The 15,841-nt window shown below is 34.4% G+C and overlaps 1 protein-coding gene and 1 pseudogene across 1 annotated transcript; one reads left to right on the top strand and one right to left on the bottom strand.

Moving 5' to 3' along the window:
- Positions 1 to 1,721: 1,721 nt before the first annotated feature.
- LOC113742188 (uncharacterized) lies at positions 1,722 to 4,371 on the bottom strand. Its single transcript, XM_027269942.2, has 3 exons — positions 3,666 to 4,371; positions 2,500 to 2,894; positions 1,722 to 2,411 (listed from the first exon to the last, which is right to left on the bottom strand). Exons 1-3 carry the CDS (start codon positions 3,820 to 3,822, stop codon positions 1,968 to 1,970), a joined length of 996 nt encoding a protein of 331 aa, XP_027125743.1. The 5' UTR covers positions 3,823 to 4,371; the 3' UTR covers positions 1,722 to 1,967.
- A 7,221-nt stretch (positions 4,372 to 11,592) lies between these two features.
- LOC113741119 (protein RETICULATA-RELATED 3, chloroplastic-like) lies at positions 11,593 to 13,211 on the top strand (annotated as a pseudogene).
- The last annotated feature ends 2,630 nt before the right edge of the window (positions 13,212 to 15,841 follow it).

Raw genomic sequence — 15,841 nt, 5'->3', positions numbered from 1 at the left:
TTATTAAAATTGAATTCAAATTTGGTTTAATTTTTGCTTACTCGAAATCGAGTTGAACTCAATCAACCTTAACTAGTATAAATGAATGTCTTACACTATGATATACATATATATAATAAATATCCAAAAAATTAAAGATATAAATACATACATACATACATATATATATATATGTATATGTATATGTATGTATGTATTTTTTTTTTAAAGATTGATTGAGTTTCATTAAACGTGACAACCTTTCGAGCCTCACTTGGATGTTGAATTCATCAAACTATTTGAGATGCTCAAACTTGGCTCGAGTTCAATCAATGAACTCGTGCTCGAATTTTGATCGAGCAAATTCATGAGACCCTGAGTACGTTCGATTTATTTACACCTTTAGATGTGGCAATCTTTCGTAAGATCAATTACTCTCTCTGCCTATCCTGATTATTTGATTTTGCTCAACGTTCAAGAAAACTGTAGTTGTCAAATGCGATAGAGTCGAATATTAATTGCTTTTAAAGGAAGGTAGCAAGTATATTAGGATATTTCAATGTAGAAAGTATGTCATGCTTACTACATAGACATACATACGATGGAGGGAATATTTCATTTCCAGTAGGGTAGGGCTCATACAATCTTTTTTTTTTTTTTTTTTTTTGGTTCTTTGATGTTTTTTCAAATGAGCCTTTCATTTTCTTGAAAGGCTATCATCATACACGATAAGCACTTGGCCGGTAAGATACAATACAACAGGTGACACTTTGCATTCAGTGTTTGATGCCGTCAAGCAAAGGTTCTAAAGAAGGCTGGGAGCCTCAATAGTAGACTGAAAAGGACAAATGGAAAGATGAAAGTGATCATGTTAAAGATAACAACAAATTCATGTCAAGGGGACTAGAAATAAGAAAACTAAAAAATTTTATTATTGTAGCGTAGAAAAGCTTTGGTCTTGATTTTTTTTTTTTTGTCGCAACAATAATATTTGTATAACTTACTCTAATTCAGTCTAAAAGGAGAATGAGTCGACGGAATTTTTCCGTCGAAGAAAGCTACAATTAAGTGATAAGGTGAGAGATAAGGGTTCAACCCCTTACCACGACACCACCACCAAGAGAAGCTTTGGTCTTGAAGCCAAGCTCAAAAGTAAAGAGGTACAAGTAACTCTTTTTTAGGTAAATTTGGTACATGGGATGGGGGGATTAGATTAGGTTCCTAATCTAATCAAATGTTTGGTCACAAAAGCTTAGGCAATTTTTTGTCAGATGGGATTCTTGAAAGAAGATCTATTGCTGACAAATTATGCTTGTTGACACCAATACAGAGAAGATCAGGTTGGCTACTAATCAACCTAGCGTTTTGATACCTGAAGTGCTATGGCAAGCAAGTTGTCAGACAGGCCAAGAATGGGGGGTGCAAAAGCATGTTAGATGCCTCCATGAACATGGCAATAAACATGATGGATTCCATTTAAGTTTTATCAGATCATTTTGCATAAATCCTTAGCCATGTTAAAATGAACAGATTGCCCAAGGAACTGCTCATTCACTGCAAACAATGGAATAGTTCTCAGGAATATTGAGAATTCAGAGAGGAGAAGCCCTATCAGATCTTTCCAGCTTTAGATCAGGGCTCTCTCAGGCCCATGCTACATGTGCATGGAATAATGCAAGGAATAAGTTATCCATTTTTGCATCTTTAGGACTTGAGAACTTAGACTGGAAACTCATACGAGATTTCATAATGCTTAGATGCTGCATTTCATGCAAGTTTTAGTGGGAAATATACAAATACAGTAACAGAAAGTGTCTTTCATTTCCAGATTACAGAAAAAGCAGAAATCAATATTCTAAAACACTGACCAGAACCTACCTCCACCACTCTGGATTGGAGCCATAGATTCCAACTTATTGCTTATAGACAAAACTACTACATTAGGCAAGAAAAGTGAACAAAAAGCAAGATATGGAGCTATTCGTGATTCAGTATGACCAGAAACCGAATGCCTGATCTTCAACGGGAAATCCATAGTAACATGAGCTTTGAGGGTCGTGATAATCAGAATCTTCCATCTTCAGGAAAAGATATGCTGGATGCATTAGAGTCTTAGTTATGTCATCTTCTTCATCCTGCGAGAGATCAGACTGATCCTGTTCCAAGGCATATGAAGAATCACCTGGTTCCAGGAGAGAAGAGTGAACTCCATCAGTGTAATGAGGGCTGTCTGAATCCAATACATCACTTTTAGCAGAGCTTAGATCTTCCTGCTTCAGAGCCACAGCTGATACTTTTGATACTTCATCCTCGCAAGCTGAATCAGCAGTGGATCCTTTTGCCGGTGCAGCAGAGAGGCTGCTGCTATGAGACAATTTTGAATTTTCATTCTCTTTTTCTTTGAGGAGGAGCTTCTCTGTCATGTGAACAACCTGAGTAAATTTGATAAATTATATTAGCACAGTTGAAAGCTCTAAATTAAAGTGCAAGACTAATATTTGAGCAACAGAGGGCTATTACCTCAGCTTTTAGCTGCTCTTTCTCCTTCAGTAGATTGTCATAATCTGCTTTCAGGTTATCATAGCTAGCTTGCAATGTCTCATAGTCTTTCTCCAGCTGCTTTGTCTTCCATCGTGCACGACGGTTTTGAAACCATACTGCAATCTGCCGGGGTTGCAAGCCAAGCTCCTTAGCAAGTTCAGCCTTCCTTTCTGGTTCAAGTTTGTTCTCGTCCTCAAAGCTCTTCTCCAGAAACAGAACTTGGTCTGCAGTAAGCCGCCTCTTCTTCTCTGGTTGTCGAAAGTACTCCTCCAATTCCTCATCCACTCTCTCCTCTTGATCATACGAGTGATAGAATGAGTTGTTTGATCTCTTCCGCCCATTAACATCTTCAAAGCTTACCATTGATCGGGAACCTAAAATCAAGATAAAACTGTAAGACCACTTTGCACATGATCATGAAAATTGCTAAACCATTTCACCAATCTCTAAAAGCAGAACATCCTACATTTTTCTTCAATCATTTATTGTTCATGGACATAAATTAACCACAGGTTGCTTACACAAAGGAATTAATCTTTGTGACAGGTGAAGAACTTTTCAATCTTCTTCCAACACCTTGAGTTAAAAGATACTTGACAGATTCAACGAAAGAGCAATCAAAAATGAATTTTTTTCAGATGAATTTAGATTAGATGCAGTCATATATACAGTAAATGGAGCATGCAGAACACATCTATTCAATCGTGTTAATTAAGCCTACTAATTGCTTAAATATACAAGGATAAAACCCTGGATTCTTGGACAAACACGAGAGAGACAAAAACATTGACTTTAGCAATCTAATTCCAAATTGCCGATCAGTATATAGGCTACTACTAGCAGTGAAACGGGAGTTGACTCATGGGTAGAAAAAACTTCCATTTATGGAATGGACAGCAAAAGATAAAAGACTCAAGTCCACATGATAAGATCTTTAGTCCAACATCTAGCAGAATGATCCAATAACGCAATATTAAGGCATTGATTATCAAAATAAGACAAAGAAGACAGTAAAATCAAAATTCCACATATCCAATACCAGAAAAAGAAAATAGAAGAAAACAACCACCAAGCAGCACAAATGAATCAACAATCATCACAAAGTCAACGCCAATTGAGAGATAGAATCTGAAGCAATTTTTTACCAAGAAAAGAAGGCGAAGAGCTGGAGATGAAGAGGGAATCATGATGAGGCTGAGACGATGAAGAGCAACCAACTCTTTGATTCTGAAGCAAAAAACTACTCATATTCGAAGCACCACCAGCACCACCCTGGCCATAAACCAGAGTCCTACCTGCCATAGCTGCTAGTTCTTGGGAGTCCAAAGATGGGATTTTTATACCCTTTTTCACTCTCCTCAAGCTGCCATCACCCTTCACCAACACCTCAATAATCCCTTTATCTTTTCTTACAGGGATATATTTCTTAAAGCACAAAGATTAGATTTTTCTTTTCAATCTCAAGGAGCTGCTGCCATAGTATTGAACAGCTAATTCCTCACCAACCGTTTAAATATCTTCTTGGGATTTGTCTAGTTTTGCAATTATATCAATATGTGAAAAAAAAAGGCTTAATATTTGTGGCGAAAGAAGCTAGTGATGATGATCTCTGTGATGTGAGAAGTGTGAGAACACCTGCTGCCTGTAACAACATCCATCATCGATTTTGCACCCGTTTTTTCACAAGTCTCGATTAAAAAGAGATATAAACAAAGAGGAGTGGAGAAAGGGGCAAAACAGATGGACAAAGGAGAGTTGAAGACTTGAAGTTGAAGTGGATGAGAGGAGAGGAGAGGAGAGGAGAATGATTTCCGGTAAAATGCCTGTTCGATTGTTGTTTGGAACTTTCTTGTCAGAGTAGTGTAAAGTCTCGAGATTATAAAGGGGGAAGTGATATTTGTGGAATTGTGCTCGAAAATTAGCCTTTTGAACTTCAAGGAGTCATATTATTCGGTGAGTGAATTGAGAGAGATTAAAATAGGGGTGCGAATATCAATTCCCTATCAAATGGGTTGCGAGAGCCAATTTTGCGCATTGGGCAAATTATGGAAAAGAGTCCCTAACGTATTGGTAAAGTTTTATCTATGTCCTTAACATATCGGGTAAATCAATTTGAATTTTCGTCCTTGGCCTCGAAATAATTTGTGTAATAGGTTGTGAGTAGCACAAGTGACCAAAATGAGAAAACATGTGGCCTTGTTCTAGTTGGTTTCGGATTCTGCAAAATTTGATTAGGAAAATTGATCATAGAGAATAATCAGAATCTGTAAATGTTACTCTTTAATAGGTTATAAATTTTAACTTTTTTGGTTTTTGCAAAATTTATAATCTAAATATAAAAATAAATATATATATAAAAAAATGATTATCCAAAATCATAATATATAATCATTTAAAATAATCAATAGTAAATAAGTCCAATGACTCATTACACTTTGAATAATAGTTTAGATAAGGTATCCGTATCTCCATAACTTTCTTGACCTTTTGGCTAAGATTGAGTGTATATCTTTCCCATTGAAACTTTAAGCAATATAAGTTAATAACATTGGGAATATCTATTCTTTTCACTTACTTTTTTCGTGGGAAAATTCATAAGTATTGAGGCCAAGGACCATTATGATGTACTTTGAAATTTTGGAGACCAAACTGCTTCATTTGAAACGTTAAAGGCTAAGATGAAATTCAAGAAGAGGTTAGGGACTAAAATCGAACAATTTGCCCGTTGGGGGCTTTGTGAAAAGGATGAAAGACTTTGATGGCAAATAAAATGATATGATATTGATAGTGGGTTCGAACTAAGAAGACATGAGTAGGCCCTAGCAGCTGTGCGGCTAACATTTTTGGGAATTCTTAGATCTGCTTGCTATTGTCAACTGAGTTTAATGACCATAATACCCCGCTCCAACAAATTTGATCTCTTATTAAGTAAGATGCTGTTTGAGGACTTAAATTTAATATATTCACGTCTTAACATGTTCAAACGCATTTTATAATAAAAAATAGAGTATCTAAATTAATTAAATAGTACTGAATTTTCTGGAGAAAACTTATTTTAAAGAATAAGTGATAAATTATTCATTTATCACTTAATATGATATACACTTAAATGTATCAAATTTAGTACTTAATAATTCCGCAACTTAACAGATTTAGACTTTAAATTTCATTTTTCAGATTTCAGTTTTATCGAACGCATCCTAAGCGTCTACAGAGGAATTTGTGAATTTCTTGTTCACTAAAATGGAGAAATGGCTATCGAGTTGCTTAAGTAACTTGTAAGCTCAGCGGAGTTGATATCCAAAGCAGACTAATATTCAAAGAGATACTATCTTTTAACTATTTAGTGGTTTTCACATTGCTATGGTTTTGGATGGAGTACATTAGTATTTTAATCAATTTCCTTCAAAAAATAAACATACAAAATTAGTGCACCCCTATGTCAGCTTCTTATAGCATACGGAAAATGACAACATTTAGTAGTGCCTTAAAAATAGCTACTCTAGTGATGTTAGTATATTTACAGAAGCAAAAAAAAAAAGAAAACAATAGCTATTTATCCATATTTTGAGCATCAAAAGACTAATGTCTAATGATATTACCATCTGTCAAAATTAGGTGTAAAATCAACACACATCACCGTAATCCTTCAAAAATTTGCTTGACTAGAGAAATAGCCACATATATGCTCATTGGCGGTACGTCATGATACTTGATAAAACCTACTTATTTCGTATTTAATACTAAGTTTAAGTCTTTAAATTTAGATAATTACATGAAACTATGGATAAGTAATATATAGTTTTGGTTAAGAAAATCAATTAATTAAGTGAGCAGACATAAAAGACCTCAAAACCCAACTTTCATCCTTAAGTTTAATTAGCAAGCTTTTGTATCTATACATTAAGCACTTATATAATGTGAACCTAATCTCATGTGGAATTGATTAGCCTATGAACTTAATAATTTTGAAACTATAAGAAATCCGTATCGCACGGTTAAATTACAAAAGTTTTATGATAATTATTTCTAACCTTTGTAGAATTAAGGCTTTCTAGACATCAAAAGAGTAGGTTAAACAAACCTTTTTTCACATTTTCTCTTTTTAGCTCTTCTTATGTTTGGATGATAACAAGAACATCAAGAGTTGTATAGATTCTTCAAGTAAAAACCTTGGTGTATAGGATTCAACCTGAACCCTAAACTTTAAATAATGAAACAAAAAATCTAATAAATTAAAACTACAAAGGTATCCATTCATGGCATAATGTTCTTGGTAATTAGGGGTTTAGACAAGTCCAATCAACTCGAACACCCTAATGTTCAAATTTGTTTGATTATTTTAATGAATTTGAAATTATGTTCAAGTTTAATCTGTTTATTTGTCGAATCGAGTTTAAACGAGTTCTTTTATCGAACTTGAATGGTATTAAACATAAAATCCTGTTCAAAATTGGTTTGACTAATTGGCGAATCAAACTTGAACAAGCTCTTATCAAGGCGAGTTCGATTCAAGTATCGAGTAGTTTAGTTCGTTTTTCAACCCATTTATAATAAACTCACAAAACAAAGTCTAAAATGGCAAATGCAAGGACAATGTTGTAAATGGCAACCGATGTGACGTAGGTGTACATGACAACAAGGCAGTAGAGAAAGCAAGTATAAAACAAATCATTTTGTCCAATCTATCGCTGTCTATGAGTGGGGAATGAGAGAGCATCAGAAATTTTCTTTTATTTCTGCCATTAAAAAAAAAGAGAAACCAATAGGGTTTGTCTAAATTCATAGGCCGCGACTTAAAACTTCAGATCACACTTTTTCTTTTTGCCCCCTTTTTTAATCGATACGACGTTTACTTGCAAAGAGGATTAGGAAATTGAGTTAAAAGGTTATAGTGATAGGAAAATACGAGTAAATCTTGACGAGGCTTCGATCTTAACTTGGCTGGAGCTAGGATAAAAATAGTAGATCATTTTGTAAATTACCCAAACCAAAGTGAAGCAACTTTTTTGTGTTTTATTCAACAAAAAAGTGATTTTATACGCATTTATTAAGTTTCAAGAAATACATATGAGAAATGAACATTTTTAATCTCGACTTGAGGGTAAAAAAAAAAAAAAAATACTAAACTGAGGGCCCGTTCGGGTTGCGGTAATTTGTTGAAAAGCGCTTATCTAATAGAATTTTTAATAAAAATACTTATTAAGTTTTTAAATACTTTTAAATTTACTGTTTGTAAACATGTTCAATAAATGTTTATTGTATTAGATATTGTGTAATTTAAAAAATTTTAAATATATTTATCTTTTTATTTAGTTTATAATATAGGATAAAATAATTAAATTTAATATTTTATTTTTTAAATCACAAAAGCTATTATAAAAGCATCAAATTTGAGTTTTTACTAAAAGCACTTTTCACACCAAAAATTCTATTTCTAATTATATGGAATGATATTCACGAAACACCTTAAAAACACTTTTAAGACTTAAAAAGTGTTTTTTTTTTTATCAAAAGTACTGCAATCGCAAATGAGGTCTGAATACAGTTTTAAATTCATTAAGAAATAAGCCAAGTGTAATCATCAAAATCGGTGGATTCCACTAATGACCATTCCACTATTAAAGGGTCAACAATGCGAGGTTTGGGTGCATCAATGAATTGAAGTCAGCTGTTAGGTGATATTAGCCTATCGCCACTCGACACCTGTTTGCCTTGTCCTTCCCACCATGGCTCCTCGATGCTCCTCATACAACCCCCCTTTCTCGCCACTAGGACGGCAAACAAATCGAGTCGCTTGTGTCAAAACTCGACTTGAGTTCGATTAATATTGAACTCGAGTCGAGCTTGAGTTGGTAAAATCGAACTCGCACTCAAGTTCGAGCTCAAAATATTAAGGTGACTCGCGAGTTCGAGTATATATATATTTTTTATTTTTTATTTTAATAGTAAAATTACATATATATTCCTAATATTTTATTATTTATTAAGAAAAACAATTATTTGTTATTTTTATTAGATTAATTTCCAGAAACTCGAGCTCACGAGTCAGAAATTCGAGCCACGTTACGAGCTGACAATTCGAGCTGCTCGCGAGCCAGAAATCGAGCTACAGCTCGCAAGCCTTGTCGAGTAGAGTTCGAGCCTACCTTTTCCTTGGTCAAGTCGAGCTCGAGCTCATTTTTCTTGACTCGTCGAGCTCGAGCTCGAACTCGAGCCCACCTGTTATTAAGTCGAGTTCGCCTCGATAAGTCCAAAATTCAACTCGACTCGGCTCGTTTGCAGCCCTACTTGTCACTCATCCTTGGTCAATCTCTCATACAAAATTTCTAGGCCAAATTAAATTAAGGGTTAATTTTACTTTGTACCCTTTAATTATACCCGAATTCTCACTTTGATTTTTAAACTTTAAAATAAGACACTTTAATTCCTAAATTATAAAATTTGTCATACTTTAAACTCTAATGTATAGAACTTGTCTGTTTTAATCCCTAATATATAAAAATTGCTCCAATTCAGCCCCTGAAGTATGCCACTTAGGCATAAATTTTGCCCACTTCCTTAATGGTGTTACTTGAGGGAAATTTTATAGTTTAAGGATTAAAGCATCCCTTATTAAAGTTTAGAAATCAAAGTGAGAATTTGGATATTACTGAAGGATGCAAAATGGAATTAACCCTTAAATTAAATAAAGCCAACACAACCGTTGAATTTATACACACACACACATATATATATATTTCCGTGCTAGATATATTCGAGATGTATGCAACAAAAAAGGCAAATAGAATTCTACCAAAAAAGAAAAAGAAAAAGAAAAGGAAATATGAAAGAAGTCCTTGTCAAATTGTCTTGTGAATGGTTTTTCAAGGGTAAAATTCCTAAAAAGTTTTTTATCGTATAAAGTCGTATTGTGGATTGGGTTGGTGCATGAATGATTAATAGGCAGAATATATGGTGCTCATTAAAAGCTCCAGGTGTACGTTCCGATTTTATCGTTATCTCCTTAAAAAGGACATTAGAGCTCCAAGTGTAAACAAAAATCAAGTTGAACAAGTTCCCGAATCATTGCTAGAATCTGACTTAATACTGATCTGGATACATCTAATACATCCTAGCAAATTGTTCCATATCGAAAAAGATTGGTCGGAAAAGCTACTTTGGAGCTAAAGTACAGTCGATCAAAGTCTCAAAAGACTAATGCTCCTTATCTTATTCTTTGTTCTTCACGCAGAAAGAAAATCCATTGCGTGGTTTGGTCAGGTTTTTGATAATTAGCCATGGGAATGTTTAGGTCGCGAAGGCTCTTTAGAGGGAATTTCTAAGGATTCGATTAGTTTTAGATATTATACTGCACTGCATTTGCTAATATCCCCAAAAAAAAAAAATACAATATTCTATTCGCGAATCAGGAACAAAAGAAGAAAAAAAAAAGGAGAGACTCAGTAGTATTTCTTGAAATACTTGCTATAATTCTATTGTGTATTTGCATTGAGCTGCGGTTTATTTTGTTTTCTTGGCTAGCTTCTCGGAAACTGTAGTTTTAATGATTGTGATTTTTGGACCAGCACCCAAAAAACAAAAGAAGAAGGATTGACGAGTCGTAGTACTTGTTCTTGATTGATTATTGTAACTGATTATATATTCTGATTTTGAATAATTATTTTTTATCATGTTCTTTTTTATTATTGTGTTTAAATTATAGATTTTTAATAACTTTAAAAATTAAAATTTATAATCAACTAAAAATTAGTTTTTGCTGATGCTTATTATTATTATTTTTTTGTAATTACTTTGCATAGTCAAATTTTGCAATGTCTACAGCAAGCGAGAACAAGGCTGATGCACTATTCGAGAAAAAGCAATCAAAACATTTAGCAGTGAGGATTCTTTCAAAATTTGACAGCAGAATCTGTTCAATTGTTTTTCTGACAGCAAATTGGATTGGTAAAACCAGGCTTCCTCCATGATGGTAGATCAAAGTACTGTGTACTGAAGAGATTAGTGGAGCAAAGGACGTGCAAAAAATTGTGACTTGGCCACGTATTGGTTTCTTTTCAATCCTACCTTTTTTCATCGAAACGATAAGATTTGTATTGATAGTCAAAGGTTGTATACTTGATGGTTATAAGCACACATTTTCTTTTCAATCCTACTTTTTTTTTTCTCGAAACCATAAGAATTGTATTGATAGTCAATGAAATCTGTCTGCATGCTTAAATTAGCATGTAGATCTTCTTTTCTTTCTTTTTGGTCTTTTTCTTTTAGTAAGGAAAAACATTTTTCAATGTATGTATTTGGACATGTACAACGAGTGCAAATAAGATTCTAAATGAGTTTAAGTGAATCAAATACTTTGCAATGCAAGTATTCGTTGGTTTCGATGATTATAAAATTGTATTCAAATTTTACTAATTTAATTTGTTAGTCGGGTTCTAGGGGTGCGCAAAATCGAAAAATTCCGATTTACCGAATTCGAATTGAATTCGGAATTTTCGAAATCGGTAATTCAGAATTTGGCACTGAAATCGGAATTTTCGATTTCGAATTATATGAATTTGGTTCGAATTCGGTAATGAAGTTTTTGAAATCGGAATTTTCGATTTCAATTTCGTTTTATAATATATATATTAATATTTATTTATTTATATATATTATAATATTTTTTATTTCAATTTCGTTTTATAATATGTATATTAATATATATATTTATATATAATAATATTTCTTATAATATATGCAATATAAAATTTATATTATATAACAATACATCTAACAAAAAAGAAAAAAAAGGTTTCCGAATTCGGAATTTACCAAATTCGGAATTGAATTCGAAATCAAAATTGAAATCGGAATTGGTGAATTCGAAATCGAAATCGGTCGGTAATTCCTATGCCAAAATTCCGAAAAACTCCGAATTACCGAATTCAAATTCGATGCACACCCCTATCGAGTTCAAACGGTTTCTTATTTATGTTGCATGTAAGTTTTACATTTTATGCTTTTGTTGAATGTGCCGGTTCGAAAATTTAACTCATGTTTTGTATTCTTCATCTTTAAATTAATTAACCGATGAACTCATACTCGGAACAGACTCTTATCAAGCCAAACTCAATTCTGGTATCGAGTATGTTAATTCATCTTTCCAATCCACATGTATAGAGCATGATTCTAAATGGAAAATTTGTCAAATTGGTCCCTAACATTTACCAAAAATACTTTTTTAGTCCCTAACATATAAAATCAACCAAAATTATCCCTCACATTTAAATTGTGATCCAATTTGGTCATAATGCTCGTTTTTGCTCATTTCTCCGGTTAAAAATAGCACGCCTCCTGATCATATTTTTAGGGATAAAACCGGAAAACACATTTCATTACCGGTTGAAAGTAAAAGGATAGGAGACCACCACTTCCTTTTCACCTTTCCCTCTCAAATTACAGTTTCAAGAAACCCTAAATTGCATCCCTTAATTAACAAGCATAACTTGGAAATGTTAGTGATGATGATGACAAAGACAAAGCTGTAGAGTGTGACGGCCTGCGTGCTTGGGGACATGGCATCTCGTCCTAATTTAGGCCTTAATGAACTGGATTTTGTTTTCTCCACCCTCGTCGTCGGCTCCATTCTCAATTTCCTGCTCATGTATCTCCTGGCACACACCGCCGAGGTTGGGGGCGCTTCTTCTTCTGGCCGCCTCCCCTCCATCTTCGCCGCCTGTCTTCCCAGCCACATGTTCGAGCCGGGAGCTTACGGTGTATTCAGTCGGATGGGGACTTTTGTGTACAAAAGCACCCTCTTTGCAGCCGTGGGCTTCGCCGCCCGACTCGTGGGAACTGCCATCTCCAATGCCCTGATCAAGATGAGGAAGAAGATGGATCCCAATTTCCAGACCCCCAACAAGCCTCCTCCGACGCCTTTGAACGCTCTCACCTGAGCCGTCCACATGGGTGTCAGCAGCAACTTCAGATACCAAGCCCTCAACGGCATCGAGTTTCTGCTTGCCAAGGGCCTTCCCTCTTTTCTCTTCAAAAGCTCCGTCGTCGTTTTGAGGTGCTTAAACAATGTCCTTAGAGGGATGTCTTTTGTCGTACTAGCCAGGTTAACAGGATCACAGGCTGCTGCTGCTGCTCCTCCTCCTCTTCCTCCATTTTCTGCTGCTGCTGAACTGGAACAACAACAACAACAACAACAAGTCAAGGAGGAGGAGGAGAAGGAGGAGGAGGAGGAAGAGGTGGGTGTCCGGGAAGGTGGTGTTGCAGCTGGAGATGTTTTGCCTGCTGACAAAGTCAAGTGGTCCCCTATCCTTTTACTTTCAACCGGTAATGAAATGTGTTTTCCGGTTTTGCCCCTAAAAATATGATCACGTGAGAGAGGCGTGCTATTTTTAGCCGGAGAAATGAGCAAAAACGAGCATTAGGACCAAATTGGATCACAATTTAAATGTGAGGGATAATTTTGACTGATTTTATATGTTAGGGACTAAAAAAGTATTTTTGATAAATGTTAGGGACCAATTTGACAAATTTCCCATTCTAAATTGATGACCAAAAAGAAGAAAAATTAAAGAAGACTTCGCATTTGGACATAAAAGATTTCCCTGGGCTCCAGTATTCTATCATTCATTCATTTGGTTGGGTTTTTCAACTAGGCCGCTGAACTCCAGGTTTTGCTTTTCGTGGACAAATGACGAACTTTTTGTCTAAACATCGAGGTCCATGAAAGAATATAGAGGTGGCCCAGTTCGGAAGCAACTTTCTTAGGGCCTAGCCTTGCTAATTTGCACAGCTTTCAGCATTTCAGTCTCTTGTGATTGGTAATCACTAATTTAGCTTTGCTAGAGTAGGAGGGGAGAAGCATTGGATCCCCTAATTTCCTTTTCTTCTTTTTTTTATTAATACTCATGAAAAGATTAGTTTTTGGGAAAAAAATATGGGCAATTGAGGAATAATTTTTAACATTTTTTCTTGTATGAGTTAATAGTTAGTCTTATGTGCACTGACAATATATAAATTATCACGATTAGATTGGATGCATGATACATATGCAAAATTTACATTTTAAATTCAAGTTCTGATTAGTTATCGTTCATCTAATAATGATAGTATATACAATATCAGTATATAAAAGATTAAACCATGATTTTGTACCACACATGTTATATCACAAAAGTGCTACAACAAATATTGCAAAAAGATCAATGACAAGTTTAACAATCTAGGGAGCTGCAACGCAATGACTATCTTAACCAAATACTGCCATTCTCGAATAGTACATGAGCCACAAAAATACTTGATCACAAATTCAGTGTAGTCAAGCACACCACAAACGCATTCAAGTGAAGAAAATTAACAAAGCCTAGTCTACATGGTCAAAATTTCATCCTCTCTGTTGATAATAACCATGAATATACACACATTGCCAACCCCTGTACCACATATTTGTGTGCCACCATAGTTGTTGCATCACAAGAAGTTGCATTTGCATCCTCGTGAGCTGAACCAGAATTGCTACCAGCCAGCGGCGGAGCTAACTTTGGCCATGTTAAAGTGAAAATGTCAATACGACATACGAGTTTCTTGTATCAATTATATGATTCTCTTGTATCAATTAAGCCTAGTTAGGATCAATTATATATATCTTTCCTTATGTAAAAGTTAGTGTCGGTTCATTAGTCTTTTTTTTTTTCCGAAACGATATTTGATTATATTACTTTCAAAAGATATACAAGTGCGAGCAAAGGCTCGAATTAGTCTAGATTCAATGTATTTTTGTGTATAAGCCTCTATATAGGCACATCTTATTGTATTTTGACGAAGAGAAATAGATCACAATTTTCCCAAATTTCTAGTTTTCTAACAGGCCAGTACTCCAATTTTACGTATAATTTTTTGAAAAATATTTTATTTGTACCTTATTAATTTATGATTGTCCCCCTACTGACCAAATAAAATTGTTCTTTTTACATTTTGAGTTATAGAGATTTTTTTGCCTAGATAATTTGTTGAAAACCAATATGTGTAAGTATGCATCAGTAAAGTTATAACAATTCTTAATAAAAATATATATATGTGTAATATATCGCTGTAATTGATGATTACAAATATAACCCTCATGGTGTAAGGAGTTAGTTTATTGGCTAGTATTTTGATTTTTTTTTTCCATCTAACGGCAACAATCTACTCTACTCTTATAATATGGTGAAGGGAGAATCCAACTAGACTTGTCCATGAGTTGGGGGTGAACCTCTAGATCAAACAAGAGCAAGCAATTGCAAAGGAGATAACAAGGTAAAAACATGCAAACTTGATAGCTAGTCGAGAAAAATATCTATCGTGGATGGATAAAAATTACCAATTAAATCTCCAAAATTCATTTACAATGCAAAATATGTACTTTTTTTTTTAATCATAATATTACAAGGAATGAATAACCATTGGAGTAGCAGTACACTACCAGATATCTTTTAACATTCTATTGAACTAAGTCACATGTGATGAAATGAGTAATATGGGCGTGTTTGGATAGGAGATTATTTGGAATAAGAATTTGAAAAAAGTTACTATATCACTTTTTTTATGTGATGTATATGAAATAAAAAAAAGATTAAAAAATATGTGTTTATGATGCAAGCAGATAAATTTGTGTAAATAATTTGTCCCATAACTAGAAAAACTCAATGCCGCAAAGATCAAAGTATTCTGCATGGTTATTGACACGTTCATTCATGTGCAGAATTACTCAGTGGGCAAACATCAAAGGATTTGAGGCAAACGCCCATTAAATTGGATGTGTGGCTGTCCATTCTACTCTTCCATATGTGCCTTCGCATGGCTGAAAGTTGTCTCGGTCAAAACGAAAACATTATTCTTGTTTGTTTGTTCTCATTCTAATAAGATCAGAAGTTCTCCAGATAGTTCATATTTTGGCAGAGCCTATTTGACAAGTGCTTCAGATATATTTGACAGTACATGCCAAACTCAGTTGCATTGTCAGTATATCTAATGATTTACTAGAAGAAACTGAAGAGAATCAGAGTGAAGCCGAAGCATCTACAAGATCCTGGCTCTGAAATTTTTAATTACTCTTTTTTTTTTGCCTCACAATTATGTTGTTAAACTTAGATGGGATCTTTTTGACCATTGCGTGGTGTGAAGGAATCGAGAGTAGTGAAGAAGCAAATAATATCTCTTGGATAGGACCAATGAGTGGGATTTAATCATTTTCAAGAATTTATGATGCTTGTGACATATCAGATATGGTTTGGTTTCTCATCAAAGCTTTCACGCTGAACATCGGCTGTGGTGCCAGCCGTTTTAC

The sequence above is a fragment of the Coffea arabica genome, chromosome 4e (genome assembly GCF_036785885.1).
Source record: "Coffea arabica cultivar ET-39 chromosome 4e, Coffea Arabica ET-39 HiFi, whole genome shotgun sequence".
NCBI lineage: Eukaryota > Viridiplantae > Streptophyta > Magnoliopsida > Gentianales > Rubiaceae > Coffea > Coffea arabica.
This window is presented reverse-complemented; position numbering and strand designations above follow the sequence as displayed.

Coding starts and splice junctions, on each gene's coding strand:
- LOC113742188 (XM_027269942.2), bottom strand. CDS start 3,822: ATGGCAGGTAGGACTCTGGTTTATGGCCAGGGTGGTGCTGGTGGTGCT. Junction 2,895..3,665: donor CTCTTCGCCTTCTTTTCTTG/GTAAAAAATTGC, acceptor TCTTGATTTTAG/GTTCCCGATCAATGGTAAGC. Junction 2,412..2,499: donor AAGAGCAGCTAAAAGCTGAG/GTAATAGCCCTC, acceptor AAATTTACTCAG/GTTGTTCACATGACAGAGAA.